The 21,786-nt window shown below is 64.8% G+C and overlaps 1 protein-coding gene across 1 annotated transcript; it reads left to right on the top strand.

Annotated features, from left to right (window-relative positions):
• The first annotated feature begins 2,293 nt into the window (after positions 1–2,293).
• Positions 2,294–16,336, top strand: WNT6 (Wnt family member 6). Its single transcript, XM_059727545.1, has 4 exons — positions 2,294–2,512; positions 10,279–10,499; positions 14,476–14,813; positions 15,474–16,336. The coding sequence occupies exons 1-4, from the start codon at positions 2,436–2,438 to the stop codon at positions 15,933–15,935; spliced, it is 1,098 nt and encodes a 365-aa protein (XP_059583528.1). The 5' UTR covers positions 2,294–2,435; the 3' UTR covers positions 15,936–16,336.
• The last annotated feature ends 5,450 nt before the right edge of the window (positions 16,337–21,786 follow it).

Here is a 21,786-nt window from a genome sequence, read left to right as displayed (position 1 = left end):
TGCCTCCCTGCTAGCGTGGGGAAGGCACTAGGATGCCTGGGTTCCTTCCACCCTGGCACACCGGCTTCCTGTTGTGAGCAAGGGACCCAGGAGATCGGGGCTGGCTTCCCAGCTGAGCACCTTCAGGGAGCTCTGTGCCTCAGTTTCCCCTGAGGGATAAGTTCTTGCCCACCTGGGAGGCAACCAGGAGGGGTGTGGGGTTGGGGAGCTGCCCTGATGCGAGCCAGTCACTCCATCCCAGGCTGGGGAGAGCGGGGGGTGGGGACAGGCCCCCCCCCAGCCCCCTCCCCGCTGCAGCCGGGCCGCAGCCAGCCGCACCTGCTGCTCCGGGAACAGGGCCTGGCTTCTCTTCCCCCTTTGAACTCTCCCCCCGTGGCAGGAATCAAAGGGATTCTTCTGCGCCACGGCCATCAGATAAATGCCTCACCTGCCCCGCAGGCCCGCCGTGGCCGCGGCCCCCGATGCCAGGACTGTGGGGGGATGGAGGGGGGGCTTTTCATCACGGGAGATGAGGCTCATCCATCAGCGCCAGGCTGCAAGCCAAGAGGACCCGTGTGCTGAGCCCTGCCCCCCTGCTCCAAGGTGGGGGGACCCACGGGTCCCTACGAGACCCAGACGCCAGGGCACAACAGGGTGGGTGAAGCCGAGCCCGGGGGCAGCTTGGAGGGAGGATCCCCATTACACCCTGACCCAAGCTTTCCCTGGGGTAGGAGCTACATGGGGTGTGTGGAGAGCTGGGAGCTCAGGGGCCAGCGGGCACCTTGGGGCTGGATGGCAGAGGAAGGGGGATAGCCCCAAGCTGGAGGAGGACCCCAGGGGACCCAGGCCATTGAGCTGGGGTCCTTCGCAGTCTCATGCGGCTGGGAGCTTGGAGCTCTGCCCCCCAGGGCCGGCAGTCCCCAACTCTGCTGGGCCCCACCAGCCAGAGCAATGCAGAAAAGGGGACATGGCCTTGATCTTCAAGCAATCCTGGGTGTCACAAACCCACCCCTGTCCCAGGGATCCAGCAGAGAGCAGGGGGGAAGCCCCTGCAGCCTTGAGCCCCGCTGGCCCAGGGGCAGATGGTTAATCAGAGGAGGGACCTTTCACCCCGGCTGCCCTCCCCGGGGTCTCCAGCACAGGCTGGACATCAGGAACCCCCTCTGCACTGCCCGAGCAGGGCGGCCATGGGGGAGACCCCAGGGCCGGGGGGCTCTGCAGCACTGGACGGACGCTGGGCGGGAGGGTGGAGGTGCAGTGATGCCTGTGCTCTGCTGGGGGGGGTCCCAGGCTGGGGCTGTGCTGGTTGCCCCTCACCGGGGTCAGGGAATTGAAACCCTCCCCACCCCCCACGAGGCAATGGGTGCCAGCTGCAGCCCAGGTTGGGGCTGTGCCTGGGCTGGGCCAGCGCTCCTTTTGGGACTCAACCCCACAGGATCCTGGCTACAAGTTCTTGCCCCCCCTCCCGCTCACGCTGCCTTGTTGTGGGGCAGGCAGGGGTTTGCCCCCTGCTCAGCCTGGCCTGGCCTGGCCTGGCCTGGGGGGTTTCCCCTCTCTCTGCAGCGGGGGCACCTGGGCCAGGGCTCTCCCCAGCAACGCCCCCCCAGCAGCTGCAGGACCTGGGGCTCTCGGCGTCTCTGGACTTCGTCACTGTGCCTGGGGCCGGGGGGTGTCAGGCCCAGGTCTGCGGGGACGGCATGGGGCTGGGCCAGGCTGGAGGGGCGCCCGGCAAGCCCGGCAGTGCTGGGAATCCACGCATGTGACTGGGGCTGGGCTGCACCCCGGGGAGGTGGGAGAAGAGGGTCCCTCACCCCCGTTTTGAGGGGGACGGGCTATTCCCATCCGTCAGTGTCTCTGCCCATCCCCGCGGTGCCCGGGACCCCGCAACCCTGCCCGGGCCGCCCTGCCTGTCTCCCAGCAGCCCCAGGAAGCCCTTCCCTGGGGAACATCCAGCTCCCGCAGCTCCTGGTCTCGGGCCAGCCTGGAAGATAAGGACGGAGGCCTTGAACTTGGCAGCCGGAGGCTTCGGGCAGCCGCGGGGATCCTGGCTGGTTGGCACTGCCCCCTGGCCTGGCTGTGCCCTGAGCAGGATGGGGCCCCCAGGCCATGCACAGCGCGCAGGGGCTGGGGACCCTCGGTGCCAGGGCTGGGGGTCCCGGAGGGGGCACCGGGGCAGTGCCCGGGCGGGCAGGGCAGCCCCATGCAGGCGGCACCGCGGCTCCCCGCCCCCGGCCCGGCCCGGCCCGGCCCCCGGGCTCCGCTCTCCCGGCGGAGGCAGATGCGCTCGGAGCCCTCCTCCTCCTCCTCCTCCTCCTCCTCCTCCCGCCGCTCCGCTCCGCTCCGCTCCGCTCCGCTCCGACCCGCCCAGCCCGGCCCGGCCCGGCCCCGGCCCCGGCCCCCGGCTCCTCCAGCCTCCCCTGCCGCCGGGGCCGGGCTGCGCTCCGCGGGGCGGCAGGATGCTGCCCCCGTCCCGCACGCAGCTCGGGCTCTTCTTCATCCTGCTCTGCCCGGCCAACATCATCGGGCTCTGGTGGTGAGTGCGAGCGGCAGGTGCCCGCGGGCACGGCGGGCACGGCGGCCGCGGCTCCTGGCACCCCGGGGGGGGGGGGTCCGTGCCCTGCGCGGGGTCCCGTTGGCACACACGGGGAAGTCGCTGCGGACTGTGGAGGGTGGAGGTGTCGCTCCGGCTCGCGCTGCCCTGGGGATTCGCTCGTTGTTCGTGTCACTCCGACTCGCACTGCCCTGGGGCTTTGCACACTGTTGGTGTCACCCCAGTTCATCATGCCCTGGGGGTTTGCTCGGTGTTGGTGTCACTCCAGTTTGCACTGCCCTAGGGGTTTGCACAGTGTTGGTGTCGCTCTGGCTTGTGCTGCTCTGGGGCTTTGCACAGTATTGGTGTCATGCCCAGTCTGCCCTGCCTTGGGGGTTTGCACAGTGTTGGTGTCACTCCAGGTCACACTGCATTGAGGGACTCACTTGGGTTTACCCTGCACTGGGGGGGTTGTCCAGCACTGGTGGTCACTCTGGTTGACCCTGCACTGGGAGCCGCTTGTGTTTAAAACCTTGCACTGGGAGGTTGTACAGCACTAGCAGTGTCACACGAATTTACACTGCCCTGGGGGGGTTGTATAGTACTGGCAGCATTACTCTGGTTTACCCTGCCCTGAGGGTTTTGTCCAGCGCTGGTGGTTTCACTCCAATTTATCCAGCGCTAAACTCCAGTTTACCCTGCGCAGGGAGGCTTATACAACGTTTGCGGTGTCACTCTGGTTTGTCCAGTGCTGACGGTGTCCCTCCCCTTTCCACTGCCCTGGGAGAGTCACTCCGGTCCGTACAGCACTGCGGGCACCCTAATGAGCTCTGTCCCACCCAGGCCCCTCGTGTCGGGACCGGGGGTCCCAGCTCAGCATAAGCAAAGCCTCCGGGATCCGGCCTCTCATGCCACCTCTCAGCGGCCCCACAGCTGGGGGGGGGGCAGGGGCTTCCTCCTCCCATCCCCCTCCAATAAGTCAACTTTAATTAAAAGCTGGCGCGTCAGCGCGGGCGCTTCCGAACCCCCCCTTCTCCCCCCTGCCCCGGGCCGACAAACCCCCGTCTGTGCTGGTGCCTCCATCCAGGGTGGAGGCAGGGTCCCGCTGGGGGGGTCGGGGGTGGGGGAGGCATTACCCGCGCCCTCGCCGGGCCCAGCCTGTGCGAGCCCAGGTATCTGTCGAAACATGAACTATTTAAATCTATGAAGAATTCCACCCAGCCCGTCTTTATCCGCTTTTAAGTGCTTGGATTCCAGCTCCCGGCGCGCGGTCTGGGGCGTCATTCATTATCTCCGGCCCCACGTCTCCGCCTTGTCACACTCCCCTGACCCCTCTGCCTAAGCTCCCCGCCGTTCATCCCCCCCAGGCCAGCGTCTGGGCCAGGCCCGCCGCGCCAGGGGGGCTCCGGAGGGGGAGAGGGGGGCAGGTGGCGGGGCCTGAGATCCGGGCTGTGCCCCCGGGGACAGGTGCCTTCATCTCCTGGGGCCGGAGGGTGGTGCTGGCACCGAGTCCCTCTTGCACAGCAGCTCCGGTCTCCTGCGGGGAGGTGCTGTAGCTTCCCCCTGCCCTCCGCCGGGTTTGTATCAGCTTGTGGCTTCACATGGTAGGGGGCTCTTGACTTGCTCCCTGCCTTCATGCCACCCTCAGGCTCACGGGCCTGGAGGTGCTGGTCATGCCCTGCACCCCAAAGTGATGATGCAGCCAGCTCTGGGGAGGAACAGGGGTGCCCGGCTCAATCCAGGCCTGGGCACCTCCTGCAGGCTCTGCCTCTTGCCCCGGGAGGGATCGTGTTCATCCGAGGAAGTCGCCCCTCCAAGCAACAGGGCAAAACCCCACGGCCCAGTGCCTCTGTGGGCACAAAGGATCCTTTGCACCCACTAAGGATTGGGCCTGGCCTAGAGAAACCCGCCCACCCACGGAGGAGTCACTCTGCTTTCCCCGGGCCCAGAGCCCTTGCGGGGGCGACGCAGGGACGTGGCAGGAAGGACGTTGGGACCGGCGGCTCTATTGCCTGGCTGGCTGCACACGTGCCTTTTGGGGTGAGTCCGGGGTATCCCCCCAGGAGGAAGACAAAGCCCCAGCGCCACATCCAGCTCCTGGCTCCGCCACTGCTCAGTCCAGTGCCCCTAGGCAAATCCCTTCACCGGTCCCAGCCTGTTTCTCCTTCCACCCTCGTCTCCACCCAGAGCCCCAGGGGCAGCAGCTTTCAGGATCCCTGTGCTGAGCTCTGGGTTCGTCTTAGGAACTCACGTGGGGTCAGGAGACCCACCGGCGTCACAGCCTGCAACGCCCAAGGACCGTGCAGCCACCCCCGGTTGAGAAGCCCCGGCCTACAGCACAGGGGATGCATCCCGGCTGGGGGCTCCAGGGCCCCGGGAACAAGCCAGGTCACACATGAGAGCCAGAAGGGGCCACGGGCTTTGAGACATCCGCACCCCCCGCCCCCCAATCCCACCTCATGCCTGACCCAGGCCTGTGGCCTTGTGGTTGAGGCCGGGCTACTGGAGGGCTGCAAAACCATCTCGCTGATGTCATCAGGGCATTGGGTGACATCATAGCTACAGGCGCAGCCTGGGAGGTTCTCCGGGCATGGTTGGGGGGGCGTTCCTCTCGGCTTCGACACAGATCCCAGGCTAGTTGCCTCTTCCCCGGGCACGGAGCAATGCAGCAGGGGCAGGGGGTGAGCCGAGGCAATAGCATTGTTACCCCAGAGCCAGGGCGAGGGGGCATCCCTGGGGGGCAGGCGCGGCACTGGAGGGTCGCCAGGCCTCCAAGGGCTGGGCCGGCCCGGATGAGTCACCTACAGGCGGCCACGGCCCAGGCGGCTCCTGCTCTTTGCTGCTTCCCAGCGTGGTGGATGCAACTGCCGCCCGGCTCCGCGCTTCGCTCCGCAGATGGCGGGGGCACGCAGGGCTCCTCTCTGGGGCAGGGTAAAGGCCGATGGGGCCTGGCAACGAGCTCTGGGCAATGGGGGCTGCAGGGGGTGAAGGGGCATGGGGGTCCCGCAGCCAGTGCCTCTGGGGGGGCTTCAACCCCCTGACCCCGGGGAAGGGCAGCCAGCACAGCCCCAACCTGGGACACCCCCAGCAGAGCACAGGCATCGCTGCACCTCGACCCTCCCACCCAGCCTCTCCTGCGACCCCCCCACAACTGCGTCCCCCAGCCCTGGCATCTCCCCCACTGTCACCCCAGTGCTTGCTTTACCCCGTGACACCCAGTCCCAGGCAGGGGCAGCTCGTAGGCTCCCTCACCCTCAGCCACGGACACATGCCACGTCCGGCCTGCCCCCGGGGCCGTGGGGCCCTGCTTCCAGCCGGGCGCTCCATTGCATGCCTGTAGCATGCGGGCTGCAGCAATGACCCTGCCGGGTGCACCGAGAGCTGAGAGCGGGCGTGAGATGGGCCCCTGCGCCCAGGAAGGCAGCACTGCTTCGCCCTCAGCCCCTGGGCAGCTTTTCCTCCCCAACGTCCATTGCAATGGGGGAGTGAGAGCGGGGTAGGCTGGGGACCGGGACACCTGGGGTCTGTCCCTCGATGGAGCTGGAGATGGGGTCCCTGGGCTGCTCAAGTGGGGGGGATCCTGCTGCATTTAGGTGACATCTGGAGTTTCCTGGTCCTCTCTTTTCCTTTCTGTGAAATGGGGCCAGCAGGGCTCACCAGCCAATGGTGCAACAGTGTGCAAACAATCCACCTGCCAATTAACATCTTCCCTAATCATCACCACTAATGAGATGCTGTGAAGGGGCTGCATCCACACTGAGTGTGCTCAGACCAGCCTCACTGGGCCTGCTCCAGCCCTGGGCCATGGGGGCTGAGCCGTGCTGGGGAGGGCGGCCGGGTAGAGGGGGCCAAGACAGGGGCTGGGGGGAATAGCCTGCCCTCTTCCTGCCCTGGTGCTGCCCTAGCCCCAGGGGCCACGACTGCATCCAGAACACGGCTGGCTGGGGGACAGGGCACCCTGGGGGGAGGGCTGTGGGGACACGCATGGCTCCGTGGCATGCTAGTGCCCATGCCTGACTCTGGCTGTCCCACACGTGCGCTGACCACGCACCATAGCCATTCTGCCTCCCCTGCCCCGTGTGCTTACAGGTCCACGTTCCCACACATGTGCAGGATTCGACCTTGGGAGCGGGCTCTGGCATGGGCTTGCAGGGGCTTTAGGGCTCAGGAAAGGACCCCCCCAGCCCCTCCATCCTGCAGCTGCTCCTCTGTTGTTCCGGCCCCGCGCCCCCCACGCAGCTGGGGACGGGCCTGGGCGCTCGGAGCTGCAGGGAACCATGCCAAGGGGGGGGGGTGCGTGGCTGGTGTCCGGCCCCGGGGCGGAGGGGCAGCTGCAGTCGTTGCAGGGACGCGGGGCTCTGAGGGGGCCGTGGGATTAGGAGCAGGAAGGATGCTTCCTGCGCCCCGCGGCCCAGCTGGCACTTGCAAGGCCTCTGAGTCAGGTCAAGTGCAGCATGGAGGGGGGGCACACAGGGGCTGCTGGAAGATGCAGAGCTTCTGTGCCTCAGTTTCTCCCCAGCACAAGGGAGAGCCACGCTCCCCCAGGGCAAAGACCCCCATGGGGCATGGCTCCACCACAGAGCCAGTCACATTTTGGCTCCCACCCAGAGACCCCACAGGTGGGGGCGCTTGCCCAAGGGAAGCCGGAGACCCCCAGCCCGGGGAGGGTCTCGGGCAGGGCTGGCCCCGGAGCAGGGGGAGGGGCGCAGTAATTACAGCCTGCGCAGGGCCGGGAGGGGGACAAGCCGGGGCACATCTCACGGCGCAGCCGCGGCGCAGCCCTAGCCGTTCGGCAGCATTTTTCTCGCCCTCCGAAGGGAAGCCGCTCCAGGCGCCCGCCCTGCCCCACCCGGGCCCGTGGGGCCGGCGGGGCCGTGCAGCAGAGGCGGGGCCTGGGGGGGTGCTGTTTTGGGGGGGCAGGCCCAGAGCTACGGCTGTCCCTCCCCCCACAAAACACAGGCCCCCAGCAGCCCCCCTCCACGCAGAGCACTGGTGGCGCGGGGTGGGGAGATGCAGGTGGAGGGCCAGGCACAGAGGGTCTTGGGATGCCCACACGGCAGACCTGTACCCCCATGCCTCGGTTTCCCCATACGGCGTGGGCAGCAGTGTCCTCACGGCAGGCCCATACCCTTGTGCCTCAGTTTCCCCCAGACACTGTGAGCAGCAACACCCTCACGGCAGGCCTATACCCCCTGTGCCTCAGTTTCTTCACACGTTGCGGGTAATGATACCCCCACAGCAGGCCCGTACCTCCGTGCCTCAGTTTCCCCCAAACACCGTGGGCAGTGCTACCCTCATTGCAGGCCTGCGCCCCCCGTGCCTCAGCTTCCCTCATATGCTGTGGACAGCAATACTCTCATAGCAGGCTCGTCCCCCTGAGCCTCAGTTTCCCCATATGTTGTGGGGAGTGGTACCTTCATGGAAAGCCCGTACCCCCCTGCCTCAGTTTCCCCCATACACCATAGGCAGCACTACCCTCATGGCAGGCCTACCCCTCGTGCCTCAGTTTCCCCCATATGCTGTGGGCAGTGATACTCTCATGGCAGGCCTATACCCCCGTGCCTCAGTTTCCCCCCATACACTGCAATCCCCAAGCATCCCTCCCAGGAGAAGCTGCTGGGATATCATCACAGCGCTGCGGCCCTAGGACCCGTGGAACGACGCGAGAGGGGTCCCAGGCACTGGATTAGCTGAGCTTACTCCCCCTCCATGCTCAGCCTGGACCCAAGACCCCCTGCCCAGATCCTGCCCCCCTCCTACACACACCCCCCAGCCAGCCCTAGGGTGGCACTTGCCACCCTGCATGTACCCCTGTGCTGTGCCTTGTCACTTCAGCCCCCCTAGGACCCCGCTGCCCCTTCCAGGCCCCCACCCCATGGGCCCTGCGATGCAACAGGCCCTGGGCTTGCAGCCACCCTCGCCCCCACACAGGACTGCCCTGCCCCCCAGGCCATGTCTCGGCTTATATAGGTGTGTGGTCATGTGACTGTCCAGCCGCGCCTCCCAGGCCTCTGCACTACATCCCCCAGAATGCCCCAGGGCTGGAGCCGGCTGCTCTCTTAAAGGAGCCCTGTGTGTGTGTGCATGTGTGCTTGGAGAGGAGGGGGCAGGGGGTCTGTGCTGGGGGGGAGGCAGGGGTCTGTCCTCTCCGACTCCCAAAGGCTTCTGCTGTCCCAACCCCTAGCCAGGCTCTCCGGGGAGCCCAGCGTGGCCCTGACACGTGGCAAGGGGGTGGCGAGGAAAGCCCCAGGTCCTGGAGTCTCTAAGCGCATGGGAGCACCACGAGGATTGGATGAGAGCGGGTTGGTCTATGCCTCCGTGTCTGGGTGGCAGGGGGCATCGCCATGATACCCACTGGCCTGGCGCAATGCCCCCGGCTCGGCCAGCCCCCTGCTGCAGCCTTCGAATGCCAGTGTCCCCAGTACCAGGCCAGCTCTGTGCGGGGATTGCAGGGCCCCGACTGGCAAAGAAGCTGCAGAATCCAGGTCTCCCACACATATGTGCACACCCACACACATACATGAATGGGCACACAAACGCATACATATGCACGTGCCCACATGGACACTAGCACATGCAAGCACACATTTACATGCATGCCCACACACAGATATTCATGCACACACATCATGCCCACATAGATACGTGTACATGCACACAAGTACATCCCCACATGGACACATGCACAGGCATGAGCACACACGTATACGCATGTACACACATGCATGCCGACAGATGCACATGCATGGACCCATCCACATTGATGCACACACATGCATGCACACACAGATGTGCACACACCCATGCATGCACACACAGGTACCTGCACACACACACATACTTGTCACACAGATGCCCACATATGGACATGCCCACATGAGCAAATGCACACGCATGCACACAAAGATACGTGCAATATGCATAAAAGCACGGACAAAACCCTGCATACCCACAGAGATGCACACCCACGTACACCTATGCATGTGCACCCACATGGATACACACGCATGCCCAGACACACATGCACACACCCATACACATACATTCATGCACAAACATGCATATCCACAGACTCATGCATGTCCATCCCACATGGATACATGCACACATCTGCACACAACACACCACTCACACACGGAGTCTGGCTGTTCCTGCGCCCTACTCGGAGCCCAGGCAGGCTCTGGAGCATGGCCAGGGGGCTCCTGGGCCTGTATCTGCAGCCAAGTCACCTAGTGTGTCTCGCCCACGTGAAGGAGACATCCCAGGAATGCCCTGGGCACTGACCACCCTGACTGCCCCCCAGACAGACTGGGCACCCGCGGGCAGGACCTGCCAGTGCCCCGGGCCAGGGCGATGCATTGGTGCCCAGGCAGGGAGCAGCCAGCTTTGCTCCTGGTCCCCCTGCCCGCCACTCTCACTGCCCCGGTCTCTAGCTGCCTCGAGGGAGGCTCTGATGGGAGCACAGGTCCCTGGCAGCTTGCAGTGCCCAAGCCCAGCCCCTGCTTCCAAGCCTCAGCCAGGAAATGCAACTGCCTCTGGGGTGGAGCTGGTGAGAGGTGCAGAGCAGCTCGTGCTCATGGGGGCCGTGGGGTGGGGGATCCCGGCAGCCTGTCCAGCCACGGCTGCCCTCAGAGGCCTGCATCAGGTATCTCCGGTGCCATCAAGGCAGAGCCAAGATGGCTGTGTGCCCAGGAAAGGGCACAACCCTGGGGGGTGGCGGCACGGGGGGTGCCCCCGCACTGCCCGGCCGTGCTGCTGTCTCCCTGCAGGGCGGTGGGCAGCCCGCTGGTCATGGACCCCAACAGCATCTGCCGCAAGGCGCGCCGGCTGGCGGGGAAGCAGGCCGAGCTGTGCCAGACGGAGCCCGAGATCGTGCAGGAGGCGGCGCGCGGTGCCCGGCTGGGCGTGCGAGAGTGCCAGCACCAGTTTCGTTTCCGGCGCTGGAACTGCACCAGCCACAGCAAGTACTTCGGCCGCATCCTGCAGCAGGGTAAGCCCCGGGGCTGGGTGCAGCTGGGCCTGGGCCTGGTGGGGTACGGAGCAGCCGGCCCCCAGGGAGGGAAGGGGGAGCTGAGGGTCTGCTTGGGAGCAAAGGAAAGGAGTGGGGTCCTGGAGACAGGGGTGAAGGAGGGGGTGGTTGGGGGCACCATGTTCCTGAGAGCCATCAGTGCACACCAGCATGTGCACGTACTCGTGCAGGTGTGTGCATGCCTGGATGTGTGTGTGCTTGTGTGTTTAGGGGTGCTCATGTCTAGGTATGTGTGTGTTGCTGTGAACATGCATGCGTGTGGACCTGCAGGTGTGTGCTTGGGCAGGCATGTGCCTGCCTGGATGTGTGCATGCGTGGGTGTTTGTGGGTGCTGACCTACAGGCATGTGTATTGCCATGTACTTGCATGTGTGTGTGCACCCACAGGTGTGCACTTGGGCAGGCGTGTGCACATCCCTGTATGTGTGTGAGAGTTTGGAAGTGCTCATAAGCCAGCATGTGCATGTGTTTCCATGTGTATACATACGCATGCACCCAAAGATGTGCATTTGGGCAGGCATGTGCACATCCATGTCTGTGTGTGCATGTTTGCGGGTGCCCACCTACAGGCATGTGTGTGTGTTGCCATGTGCGTGCACATGCATGCACCCACAGGTGTGTGCTCCCCGCTATGTGTATGCGTGTGAAAGCACAGGTGGCCATACAGTTAGGCGTGTGCCTCTCCATGTTCACACGTGTAGGGTGCAAGTGTGCCCACACAGACCTGTGCTCAGGTGTGCGTGCGAGCATGGGGGAAGCCAGTGTGATCCCCCGGGCCTGCTGCACGGGGGCAGGGGGGTCACTGCTGGGACATGCCTCCCGCGCGGGAATGGAGCAATTACTGATGCTCCCAGACGACGCGGGACTTAATGACGCCCAAGAATGCACCCGCGTCTCGCCGCGATTGATGGCGCCCCAGGGGCTGGGGGGCTGCGAGGGGGGTCCCCTGGTTGCCTGGCCAGCCCGGGTCTGGAGGCCTGGACACTGGGGGGATCCCTGCCATGGGGGCCAGAGCAGGGCACCAAAAGGAGATTGGCATCTCTGGGCCTCATACGTGGCTCCCATTCCAGCCCCAATACCACCAGCTCCCCAGCCTGGAGGGCATGGGGCTGGCAGGGCCAAGCTGGGGGTTATCCCAGCCCGGACAAGCCCATCCATCTGGAGACCTGGGGTAATGGCAGGTCCTGAGACCCTCAACTGTATCCATCCCCTGCGCTGAGGGCATCGTCCCCGGAGAGGTGGGCGCAGCTGGCACCAGGCGAGGGGGCTTGCATGGGAGCTGGTCTGTGCCGCGGCCGGGTGCTGCTGAGAGCCGGGCGTCTGTCCAGGGTCATGGGGGCACTGCCATGAGCTTCAGGCCTGGGGGCAGCTCCAGCTCTGCACGGTAATGAGCCAGTGGGGAAGCTGGAGGGGGGCAGAGGTAGTAACGGGGGTCAAGGGCATCCCGCAGGGGAGCTGGGCATGCTCTGCTGGGGGGAAAGGGCTGCAGGGGGACGTGGGAGCAGATGGCAGGGACCTGGGGGCTGCGCGGAGAGGAGCGAGACCAGCTTCTCTCCTGCAGCCAGAGCAGGTGCCCAGAGACAGAGCAGGGGGTGCCCACAAAGGTGCCCGGAGCGGGCAGGGCTCGAGGCCAGGCAGGTTGAGGTTGGATCCGGGGGACACCTCTGCATGGCCCGAGCAGGGAGACGCCAGAGCCGGGGGACGCTGCAGCATAGGAGGGTGCAAGGCAAGGCTGGACGGGCGCTGGGCAGGAGGGTCAAGGCGCAGCGATGCCCGTGCTCTGCTGGGGGTGTTCCAGGCTGGGGCTGTGCTGGCTGCCACCCCCCTGCCCCAGGAGTCAGGGTGTGCCCGGATGTGCCAATGCTCCCACTGGGACTCAGCCCTGCAGGGTCTTGCCTAGAAACTCTTGCCCCCTCCTCACACGGCCTTGGTGGGGGCAGGCAGGGTTTTGCCCCCTGCTCAGCCTGGCCCAGCCAGGGTGGGTTTCCCCTCCCTCTGCAGTGGGGCACGGCCTGGGCCTGGGCTCTCCCCAGTGCCCACCAACCCCCCCCTGCAGCAGCAGGACTTGCCGGCCACATCCCCCGTTTCCCGGGGCGGGGGCGATGCCCCGGGCTGTGTCAGACACGATTGTGTCGTGTGGCTCCAAGGTCGCACACGGGGTTCATTTGGGGTTGCGGAGGGGGCTGATCCTGCCTCAGGCTGGACGTGACCCCCCAGCTCCCTGCCAGTCCCGCTGCACTGGGGCTTTATCATTCTCAGTGACTCCCTGCCCATGAGACCATGCCAGGGTGAGCTCCTGCTGGGCACCAGGTCTTGGGGATGGAGGAGCTCCCCGGGAGCACCGTGACACTCTTCTCCCCCCACCTCCTCCAGCTCACTCCAGTGCTGGGCGAGGCCCCAGGAGCCCGGCAGAGCCTGGCAGGCCTGGTGCTGAGCCCTGGGCAGGACAGCACCGGAGTCACGGGGGCTCTGGGACCTCTGGCGGGGCAGGCAGGGGCTCTGCTGTCCGGGCAGGGTAGATCCCAGAGCTGCCTGGGGTAGGCCAGGGCTTGGACAGCGGGGGTAGGAGGGTCAGCCTGGGGGTCCCAGTTCCCAGAGGCATCAGTAAGACCTGGGGGCATCCGGCATCAGGAGGCCTTTGGGGATGAGGGTCCTGGCACCCAGAGGCCAGGGTGATGGGCACACAGCGAAGATGTGGGACTGCCCAGCCACCTTCCTGGGGCAGCGCCCCCCACTGACCCCGCGGTAGCAGAGATGGAGGGTGCTGGGGAGGACCCTGCACCGCCCTGTACCCGCTCATAGCATCTCAGCCACATACAGAGGGCTCCTGGCACAGAGAGCGGGACTCTGTGTGTGTGTGCATGTACATATGCACATGTGTGCATGACTATGTGTGTAGAACCGTGCATGTGTTTGTGTGCATGCCCATGGGTGGGCATACACATGCAAGTGCATGTGTGCAAGCATATGTGCACATGCACCCGTGTGTGTGTGAGTGCACAGGTGCCCGCGAGTGGGTGTCCAAGTACGTGCGTTCAGGAGGGCATTGTGCACAAGTGCGGGCATGTGCATGAGTGTGTGCCCAACCATGTGTGTGCATGAGTGTGTATGAATATATGGGCGTGCATGAATGCGTATGTTTGCACAGGTGTGCTCATGTATGTGTGTGTATGTGCGAGGGAGTTTGTTCCCAGTCTGGGTCGGTGCGGTGCAGAGCCTGCCCAAGCGGCCTGTCCAGCTCCCTGCACCATGAGGCCCCGATCCTGCTGGTGCTCCTCCAGCCTGGGGGGCTTGGGGCCAGGCAGGAGGGTGTGCAGCCCTGGGTGCCAGGTGCGTGCAAGGGGCAAGTGGGGCATGGGAAAAGCCTCTAGGTCCCAGGAGGTGGGGCAGCTTCCAGGCCCCCCAGCTCCCATGGCAGCAGAGCCCCCCACCCCCCTCCAAGGGCCGGGGGGGGGCAGAGCCAGCAGGGCCCAGCGGGCGATGCTCCCATGCGGCTGCCATGCCCGGCGGCTGGGGTGCCGCGGCAGGCCTGGGCAGGGGAAGGATGCCTGGAATTCGTGTCCCCGAGCAGCAAACGCGTGCTCCAGCGGGGCGGGGGCGGGGGCTGGGCCGGGCTGGGGGCAGGGCATCACCCCGTGATGCAGGGGGGAGGGGGGGTGCCTGGTTGTGCCCCCACCTGGTGCCCCCCAAAACAGGGGGGTCGTCTGGAGTTGTCCCCTGCATGGCACTCCCCTGCAGGCTCCGGGGCAGGGTGGGGGGGTGGGTCCCTGCTGCCCCCTGCTGGCTGCACGTGAGGGGTCCAAGCCCCTGTAGTGCAGGGCACTGGTGGGGAGTCTCCTCCCCTCCAGGGGTTTGCAGGGGGTCTCAAGTGGGCGGCTGTGCCAGCCTAATGGAGGCACTGCTGACATGCCTGTTTTCTCTCCCTTTTCCCCCTGCAGATATCCGGGAGACAGCCTTTGTGCATGCCATTACGGCGGCGGGCGTGAGCCACGCCATCACGCAGGCCTGCAGCATGGGCGAGCTGCTGCAGTGCGGCTGCGAGGCCACGCGAAGCCGAGCGCCGCCCGTGCCCCGGCCCCGGCCCCGGCCCCTGCCCCCTCCCCAGCCCACGGCCGGCCCCGCGCCTGATGGTGCTGCCTGGGAGTGGGGTGGCTGCGGCGACAATGTACGCTTCGGCTACGAGAAGTCGCAGCTCTTCATGGACGCACGGCGCAAGCGGGGCAAGGCCGACATCCGTGCCCTCGTGGACCTGCACAACAATGAGGCCGGGCGCCTGGTGAGCCCCCCCAGCCCCTACCCCTGCTTCTTCAGAGCCTGTGCCCCCGGCAGTGTTATACATAGCCAGTGTCCCACCCCAGAGCCAGGTGCGTGTCAGGGCCTCCAAGGTCCCTATGCAAGGGGTGGGCACCCTTCAAGCGCCACCTCTGATGGGGCCACACTGCAGAGGGAGGGGAAGCCCCCCAAGCTGGGCCAGGCTGAGCAGGGGGCAAATCCTGGGCTGCCGCCCCAAGGCAGCATGAGCTGGGGGGCAAGAGCCTCCAGCCAGGACCCTGTGGCAGTGAGTCAGCAGGAGCATTGGCACAGCCTGAGCACAGCACCTTGGGGGGGCGGGGCTTCAAAACCCACTGATGCATACAGCTGAACTAAAGCTGAAACCCTAGCTGCTGCTGCTGCTGCTGCTGCTGCTGCTGGAGACAGGCCAAGGTGAGCAGGGGGCAAATCCCTGCCTGCCCCCAAGGTAGTGTGGATCTGAGCCTGTGCAGGCAGGAGGGCGTGGCATGGAGCTGTGGGGTCCCATCCAGTCCCGGATAGAAATGCACTTCCTCTGCTAGCAACTGGAAGTCCCCGGGGGGTGGGACCACGCATGGGGAGGAGCTGGGGGCATAGCACCCTGCACCCCAGCCCCCCAGCTCTAAGCTGCACCCCCATCTTGCAGGCGGTGCTGAAGTACACGCGCCTGGAGTGCAAGTGCCATGGGCTTTCGGGTTCGTGTGCCCTCCGCACCTGCTGGAAGAAGATGCCGCCCTTCCGGGAGGTGGGCGACCGCCTCCTCGAGCGCTTCAACGGCGCCGTGCGCGTGATGGGCGCCAATGATGGGCGCACACTGCTGCCCCTGGGCGCCAGCATCAAGCCGCCTGACGGGCAGGACCTGGTGTACTCGGCTGACTCGCCTGACTTCTGCCTGGCCAACCGCAAGACGGGCTCGCCAGGCACCCGTGGGCGCCTCTGCAACAGCACGGGGCTGGGCACGGGCGGCTGCGACCTGCTGTGCTGCGGCCGGGGGCACCGCGACGAGGCCGTGGTGCTGGAGGAGAACTGCCTGTGCCGCTTCCACTGGTGCTGTGTGGTGCAGTGCCGCAAGTGCGCCGTGCGCAAGGAGCTCAGCCTCTGCGCCTGACGCCCCAGGGACGCCACGACCCTCTGGGGATGCTGCAACCCACAGGGGATGCCGAGACCACCCAGGGACGCCAAGACCCATTTGGGGATGCCCAAACCCAACTGGGGGTGCCTGCCCAAGGACGCCGTGACCCACTTGGGGATACCCAAACCCACCTGGGGACACCCATCCAGGGATGTCGCAGCCCACCTGGGGATGTTGAGTCCCACCCGGGGATACGACGACCCACCCAGGGACGCCCAAGACTGGACACTGGGAGCCAGGCTCTGCGCCCTGTGCCCAGGCTGGCACAGGGATGGGGGTGCACAGACTCAGAGGGGTGCCAGGTTCCCCCCACCCCAAGGGCTCTGATGGCAAGGGGGGGACCTGCTCATTAGGCTAATAAAGCTATTTAAACACCAGCGGGGGATGGGCACTGCTGAGCCTTGGGGGTCGCTGGGGTCTGGCAGGCGATAGGCTGGGGTCTGCACTGGGCTGGACCTCTCCCCCCCACCCCCCCGTGTGCCAGGCAGCTCCCAGGCAGGGGGAGGGGTAGATGTGGGGACAGGCCGGGGGGGGGGGCGGCAGTGTGCAGGGGCAGGTATGCCCATGTTTGTGTGTTTGTGTGTACCCATGTGCAGACACGTGTGCATAGTTATGTCTAAGGGTTGGGTTGCCACATACACCTGTGTTTGTGCACATGTACACAGTTGTATCTAAGGGTGCAGTTGCACATGTCCATGTGCTACTGTGTGTGTGTGTGCGCATACATGTGCACCCAAATGTGTGTGCAAATGTGTGTGGGAACCCTGCTGTCACCTTCCTGTGCATGGGTTTGGCAACAGGCATGTGTGAGTGTGTTCACATGTGCGTGGGCCCTGGCCTCGCCCTCCCACATCTATGTTTGTGTACATAGATATGGGCTGGTGTGTGTGTGTGTGTGTGTGCACATATGTGGGGTCCCTCCCCTCACCTCCTCTGTGTTTGTGTGCATGTGTGTGTGTTCACATGTGTGTGTGATCCCTTGCCTTCTGTGTGTGTGCATGTGTGTGTCCACATGTGTGTGGTCCCTGCCCTTGCCTTCCTGTGTGTGTGCATGTTCATGTGCATGTGTTTGTGTTCACATGGGTGTGATCCCTGTCCTCACCCTCCCATATGCGTGCATGTGTCCACGTGTGTGGTCTTTGCCCTCACCCTTGACCTCCCATGTGCATGCTTGTGTGAAGATACGGGTGTGTGTGTGTGCACCCACATGTGTGGTTGCCACCCTCACCCCAGTGTGGGTGTTGGTGTGCACATGTATGTGTGTGTGCACCCATGTGAGGTCCCTGCCATCCTCCTCCTCTGCGTGTGTGCTTATGTACTTGCATGTGCATATGTGTGCACATGCATGTAGTCCCTCCCTTCAGCCTCCTGCCACCCTGGCATGTGGCCCATGGTCCCAACCTATCAAGCTCTACTTCATGCCAGCTGTGTAGCCCCCTGCCTGCCACCTGCCTGCCACCTGGGCACATCTGGATCCAGTGCCAAGGCAACAGGAAGTGCACGCATAAGCGTGGCAAGGGGGGGATGTTCTCGTGTGAATGCACATGTGTGTGCACGGTCATGTCTGCACATAGGTGGGAGAGTGACAGAGCACTCTGCTTCTCTTCTAGAAGACCGTACATCTGCCTACTTTTTCTGTCATGTGCCCTGTACTGCGCCAGTGAAAGGGGATTCTCCTCCCCACCCCTGCCTGGCCCCATAGTGGGGCCCCAGGGTGTGTGTGTGGGGGGGGGGGGGGATTGCAGGCACACGTACCCACCTGAAGTTTGAAGCCAGGGGGGAGGGGTCTGGTCTGGCCCTGCCACATACTTGCTGGGTCCCTGCCTGCCTCCATGCCTCGGTTTCCCCTTGGCCTTGCTCTGACAGAGCCTGGCCATGGGGCCGGTGAGGGGCTGCAGCCCTCGCCCCCCACCCTGGGGCAGACTGAGGGGTGATGCCGTGCAACCAGCACCCTCCCCACACGCACACCCCTGCTCACATGCACGTGCACACACACACACCCACACACACAAGGGCATGGGCAGGGACCACATGTGTGTGCCCACACACTGGAGGGCAAGGACAGGGACTACCAGGTGCACGCGCACGCACGCGCGCACACACACACACACACACACACACACACACACACACACACTGGGCCCTTCTCCGTGCAGCCAGGCTGGGGGGGGGGGAGGGGAGGGAGATGCCCCTTGGGCATTGCCACGGTAACGCGCCCCCCAGCTGGGTGCTGCCCCCTGGCGGGTGGACAGGGAACGGGAGTCCGCTCCCCTGCGCTTCCCCCTCCCGCCACCAGGGGGAGCCCCGGGCCTGCTGAGCCCCGCCAGGGCACCCTGCTGGCCCGTGTGTGTGTACACACGTGTGTGTGTGTAAGGGAATGGGTGTACACGTGTGTGCGCGCATAAAGGTATGTGTGTACATACACGTGTGTAAGGATGTGTGGGGGCAAATGTAAAGGTGAGTGTGTGTACACATGGGTGTGCACGTAAGGGTGTATGTGTATACATGTAAGTGTGTGTAAGGGGGGTTGTACACACGTGTGTGCCTGCAAGGATGTGTGCATGTGTGTAAGGGTGGGTGGCTGTACTTGTGTGTGTACATGTGTGTTTGTGCATCTAAGGGGGTGTATGTGTGTCTGTGTGCATCAGCACAGCATAAGAACATGTGTGGGCAGGCGCACATATTTGTGTACATGTGTGTGAGCATGTGCAAAGGTGTGTGCACTGGTGCATTGTGGAAACACATCTCTGTGTGTGCATGCACATGTTGATGAACACGTGTGTGCCAGTGTGTGTGCGCATATGTGTGTGTATGTGTGTGCATGCCCATGCAGTGTGTGAACATGTTTGTGTGTGTGTGCACATTTGCATAAGTGTGTGTGTGTACACACATGTGCAAGCCTACATCCAGAGCTGCACACACACAACACACACAGAGGCACATGCAAACACACTCACTCACGTGCGCAGGTGTCCACGTGGATGTGCGCGCACACACACCACCACCCACATGCACAGAGGCAGAACTGTGCGCGCGCGAGAGGAGACAGGCCTGGCCCTGCCCCTGGGGACACCCAAACAGACACACCAGCATGCCCACATGCGTGTGTGTGTGTGGCAGCATGGAGGGGACCGCGGCCTACACAGCCCCAGGCACACACAGCCATGGCACACTGGCACCTGTTTCACATGCAGAAATGCACATGTATGCACACCCACACTTCCAGGGGCACAGATGGGGCGGGGCTCCTTGAAGCCCCGCCCACCAGCCAAGAGCAGAGCAGGGTCCACACGTGTAAACACACACACACACATGCACACAGGAGGGTGAGGGCAGGAACCACACACATGCACACACATGCGCACACCCATACACAGAGGAGGGTGGGGGGAAGGACCATACACATGTGCACACATACACACGTGTGCACACACAGAGAGGGTGAGGGTAGGGACTACACATGAGTGTGCATACACACACACACACATATGCAGACATGCACACAGGAGGCCAAGAGCAGGGCCCACACGTGCACATCCATAAGCACATGCACACACACAGAGCAAAGGCAGAGACCACACACATGTACACATACACACGCACCCCCCCCCCCGAGGATGCGCAGGCCATGCGTGCCCAGGGCAGCTCCTGGGGGCAGGGCTGGGCCGAGCTGGCACCCAAGGGGTTAACCCCCCAGGGTGCTGGCATAGGGTGGGGACTGGGAGGGCACCCCGCTCATGCAGCGCCCATCAATAATCCAGCTCCGCGTGGAGCCCGGGCACGGGGTGGGGGGTCTGAATAACGAATGGCCCCCGCGGGCTGGCTGAGGCCGGGGATGCAGTGCCACTGGGCACTGGGCAGGGCTGCAGAGGGGGGGCCGTGGGTCGGGAGTGAGGAGCATGAAGCAGGCCGGAGCGGGGCTGGGTCGGGACAGGGGGGCCGCGAGGGGCTGGGGGGCTCCCGGTCCCGGGCCTAGCCCTGGGGTCAGCTCTGGCACGAGAGCCGACGTCGCCGTGACTCAGGGCCTGACTCAGAGCCGTCACGGCCCCGTGAACTGTAGCGGAGGGGGGAGGCTGGGGACACGCGGCTGTGTGCCCTGAGCTGTGTCCCGCTCCCTCCTGCCCCCTTGCTCCTGCCTCCATTAACCCTTTGGAGCCCCCCTGCCACAGTCCAGGGCATCACAGAGACCTCTCCCCGCATCACGCCCCAGCCCCTCTGGTGCCGCAGGGGTCCCAGGACCTGGCTCCACCCCCCAGCCTGGAAACCCCGCAGGGAGACGGAGGCATGGTGTTTGGTGCCCCCAGCCCACCCCGGGCACCTGGCTTCCACCCCCAGGGCTCTGGGCAGATGCACCCAGGTGTCCGGGAGGTCTCCCATCCTTCCGCAGCCCGGTCCATGCCTGGTCAGGGTCTGCGAGCCCAGCTGCCCCCAGCCTCCCAGCTGCACAAGGCAGGTCTGGGGAGCTGGGCCCGCCATGACCCGGACCAAGCTGCCGCATCTCCCTCATCTCCACAGGGCCCCTGGGACCCCGGCAGGTCCTGCACTTCCTGTCCCAAACAGCAGAGAAGGTCCCACCCCAGAGGTGGCTGCATCTGCCTGGGGGCACCAGGTGTCCTCATCATGGGGAGCAAAGGACGACCTGGTGCTGAGCGCTGGCCTGGACCTGGGCAGCGGGGTGCCCCATGCCAGAGGGGGCTGTGCAGTGCAGTGGTTAGAGCAGGGGTGGGGCAGCCAGGACATGGCCTGACCTCACAGGTGCTGCCAGGGACCACATTACATATATGACGCAGTAAACCATGCAATGAATGCAGGACGTCCATGCCTGATTATCATGTGGCAAAAGTGGTTGTCCAGCTACAAAACGCTGGTGCTGGAGAGCAGGCGATGGGTCCTGAGCCAGGTAAGCGCGGAGCAGGCCCGGCCACACGTTACATATATGACGCAGCTGATGGGCAAACCACACAGTCAGTGGAGACTAGCCACATGGGCAACGTGATTGCCACACAATTCGCTGGCTCACGGTGCAGTGGGTTGGTCTGGGAGGGTCTGGACGGGGCTGATCCTGCCTGGGGCCAGGCTGGGACTGGATATGACCCCACAGGTCCTGGGATTCTCCAGGATGCCCTGAGTGCCAGGGCTCCCAGCACCCCCAGGGCCAGGCCCTTCCTCTCAGGGGGCGAGGAAGCAATATCCACAGGCAACAGCTCCCAGTTCTGAGGATAACAACCTGCCACTGCTGCTCCCCAGCTCCAGCCTCGGGTCCTGCATCCACCCCACAGCCACCGCGGTCGTGGGGGGGTTACAGCAGGGGACGGGGCTGAAGTGCAAAGCTCTTCCCTGCTCCCCCTTGCCTGTGTCCTCCCAGAGACAGCCCCCCCCCCCCGAAAGACCCAACCCCAAAAGCTGCCCTGGGCTCAAGCCCCCTGAGCCCCCTGTGTCTCCTCCAGCCTAAAGGCCCTGTTGTACCCGTGTGATGCCCACCAGGAACCCAAATACGGCGCTGGGCTTCTGGACCCTGCAGTGTCAGGGGGGTGCTGGATGTGACCCCATAGGCCCCACGGCGCTGGGGCTGCAGGAGTCTCATCCTGACTCTGCCACCAACTCTGTGCCTGGCCCTGGTCCAGTCCCTTCACTGTGGCGGGCACCTGGTTCTCCCGTCCACAGGGTGGGGGGACAGAAGGGACCCCTGTGTGCATGGGGTGGGGGGTGAAACCCCCTCTGCTGCATGTCCCTCTTCCCTCCCCTGTATCTCCCCCATGTGCCCCCCAGCCCTGCTCCCCCTTGTCTTGCCAGGTCCCCTGAGCAGAGGTGCGGGGGGGAGGTCTGC

Source organism: Alligator mississippiensis, chromosome 4, assembly GCF_030867095.1.
Source record: "Alligator mississippiensis isolate rAllMis1 chromosome 4, rAllMis1, whole genome shotgun sequence".
Taxonomy (NCBI): domain Eukaryota; kingdom Metazoa; phylum Chordata; order Crocodylia; family Alligatoridae; genus Alligator; species Alligator mississippiensis.
This window is presented reverse-complemented; position numbering and strand designations above follow the sequence as displayed.

What these genes read in the sequence shown, in the direction of transcription:
- WNT6 (XM_059727545.1), top strand. Translation starts at nt 2,436, where the DNA reads ATGCTGCCCCCGTCCCGCACGCAGCTCGGGCTCTTCTTCATCCTGCTC. An exon ending in AACATCATCGGGCTCTGGTG is followed by an intron (nt 2,513 to 10,278) that starts GTGAGTGCGAGC and finishes GTCTCCCTGCAG; the next exon opens with GGCGGTGGGCAGCCCGCTGG. An exon ending in ACAATGAGGCCGGGCGCCTG is followed by an intron (nt 14,814 to 15,473) that starts GTGAGCCCCCCC and finishes CCCATCTTGCAG; the next exon opens with GCGGTGCTGAAGTACACGCG.